This window comes from Galeopterus variegatus, unplaced genomic scaffold (assembly GCF_000696425.1).
Source record: "Galeopterus variegatus unplaced genomic scaffold, G_variegatus-3.0.2 Scaffold8897, whole genome shotgun sequence".
Lineage (NCBI taxonomy): Eukaryota > Metazoa > Chordata > Mammalia > Dermoptera > Cynocephalidae > Galeopterus > Galeopterus variegatus.
Genome location: NW_007735008.1, coordinates 83,139 through 84,294, shown reverse-complemented (window position 1 = coordinate 84,294; position 1,156 = coordinate 83,139). Strand labels below are relative to the sequence as shown.

The 1,156-nt window shown below is 51.2% G+C and overlaps 1 protein-coding gene across 1 annotated transcript in view; it reads right to left on the bottom strand.

The window, feature by feature from the left end:
- Positions 1-123: 123 nt before the first annotated feature.
- Positions 124-1,156, bottom strand: part of STX8 (syntaxin 8) — a 61,582-nt gene continuing 60,549 nt past the window's right edge. The window contains exon 6 of the mRNA XM_008593218.1: positions 124-353. Coding sequence (XP_008591440.1) covers positions 124-353 — 230 coding nt within the window. The remainder of the gene's footprint in view (positions 354-1,156) is intronic.

Sequence of the window (1,156 nt, the reverse complement as noted above, 5' to 3'; positions counted from 1 at the left end):
AGATGGCGGGGCATTCGTGCTGCTCTCTCCGGCGAGTCTCAGCTCCCGCGTTGCGCTCCCACGTTGCACTCCCGCATTGCGCTCCCGTGGCAGCCTCTGCAGCCAGAGCCGCCCCGGCTGCCTCTAGCCGCCCCTGGTGCTCCTGGCTCCTGTTCGTGCCACAGCCTGCTCAGTTTCTCTTCGGCTCACGGTTCCAGCGGCGCCCGGGGCCGGGGTGACGACAGCCCCTTCCCCGGCATATACCGCTGTCGCTGGACCCCGAGTCCCAGTGGCAGGGCTGCGCAGCCTGGCCCGGCATTGAGGGCAGCAGCTGCGGTGGCCGGGCACTGAGTGGCGGCTGCTCCAGATGGCTTCTTCCCGGGGAGGATTTTGTAAATTTCACAAAATGGCACACACTCCAAACCTCAGTGCACATATTATGAGAGTCCCCTTCAAGGTCTCAGCAATCCTTCAGAGCAATCCACTTGGGTAGTAACAGCTACCAGCGGCGCAAGCAACGACACCAGAGATTCTGGCTCACCATCAGGCTTTCTGAGTTCCTCTTCTTGCTGGTGACCTCTGGGATCCTGCCAGGGCGGGGCGCAGGCGGTTCACTCCCTATCTGCCACCATGATCCCTTTCCTTAAAAGTTTCTGAGGCTGGGAAGTCCAAAGTCCATCTGGTGATGGCAACAGTAACCCAGGGGTAGTTTCAGAAGCTGGGAAGTCCAAAGTCCAGAGAACAGGTCTGGTTAGAGCCTTGCTGGTGGGTAGTGACTCTTCACAGCAAACCAGGGGGTCACATGGCAGATGGCAGAAGCAGAGAGAAGACGAGCTCCTCAAGCACTCTCATTTTAAAGCTTCCCATACTGGGACGCCCTGTGGTTCCCCAATGGTGTGCATTCTCCTTTCCTCTAGATATTTAATTTCTGTTCTTGATTTCTTTTTATTAAGTGGACTTGCTGATATGCTTAAAAATTAATTTGCCTTTAAAAAGTTTATTCATCTTCCTCTGTTGAAATTAATTTGACATTTGCATGCTTTGGGAAGATTTTAGAGAGCTATTTCAAATAACTGTAGAGATTATAAAACATGTATTTTAAAGCTTTATATCTCCAGTTTTTGTGATAAGTTGAAGACCTACTTTCTTTTTTTTTTTTTTTTTTTTTTTTTTTTTC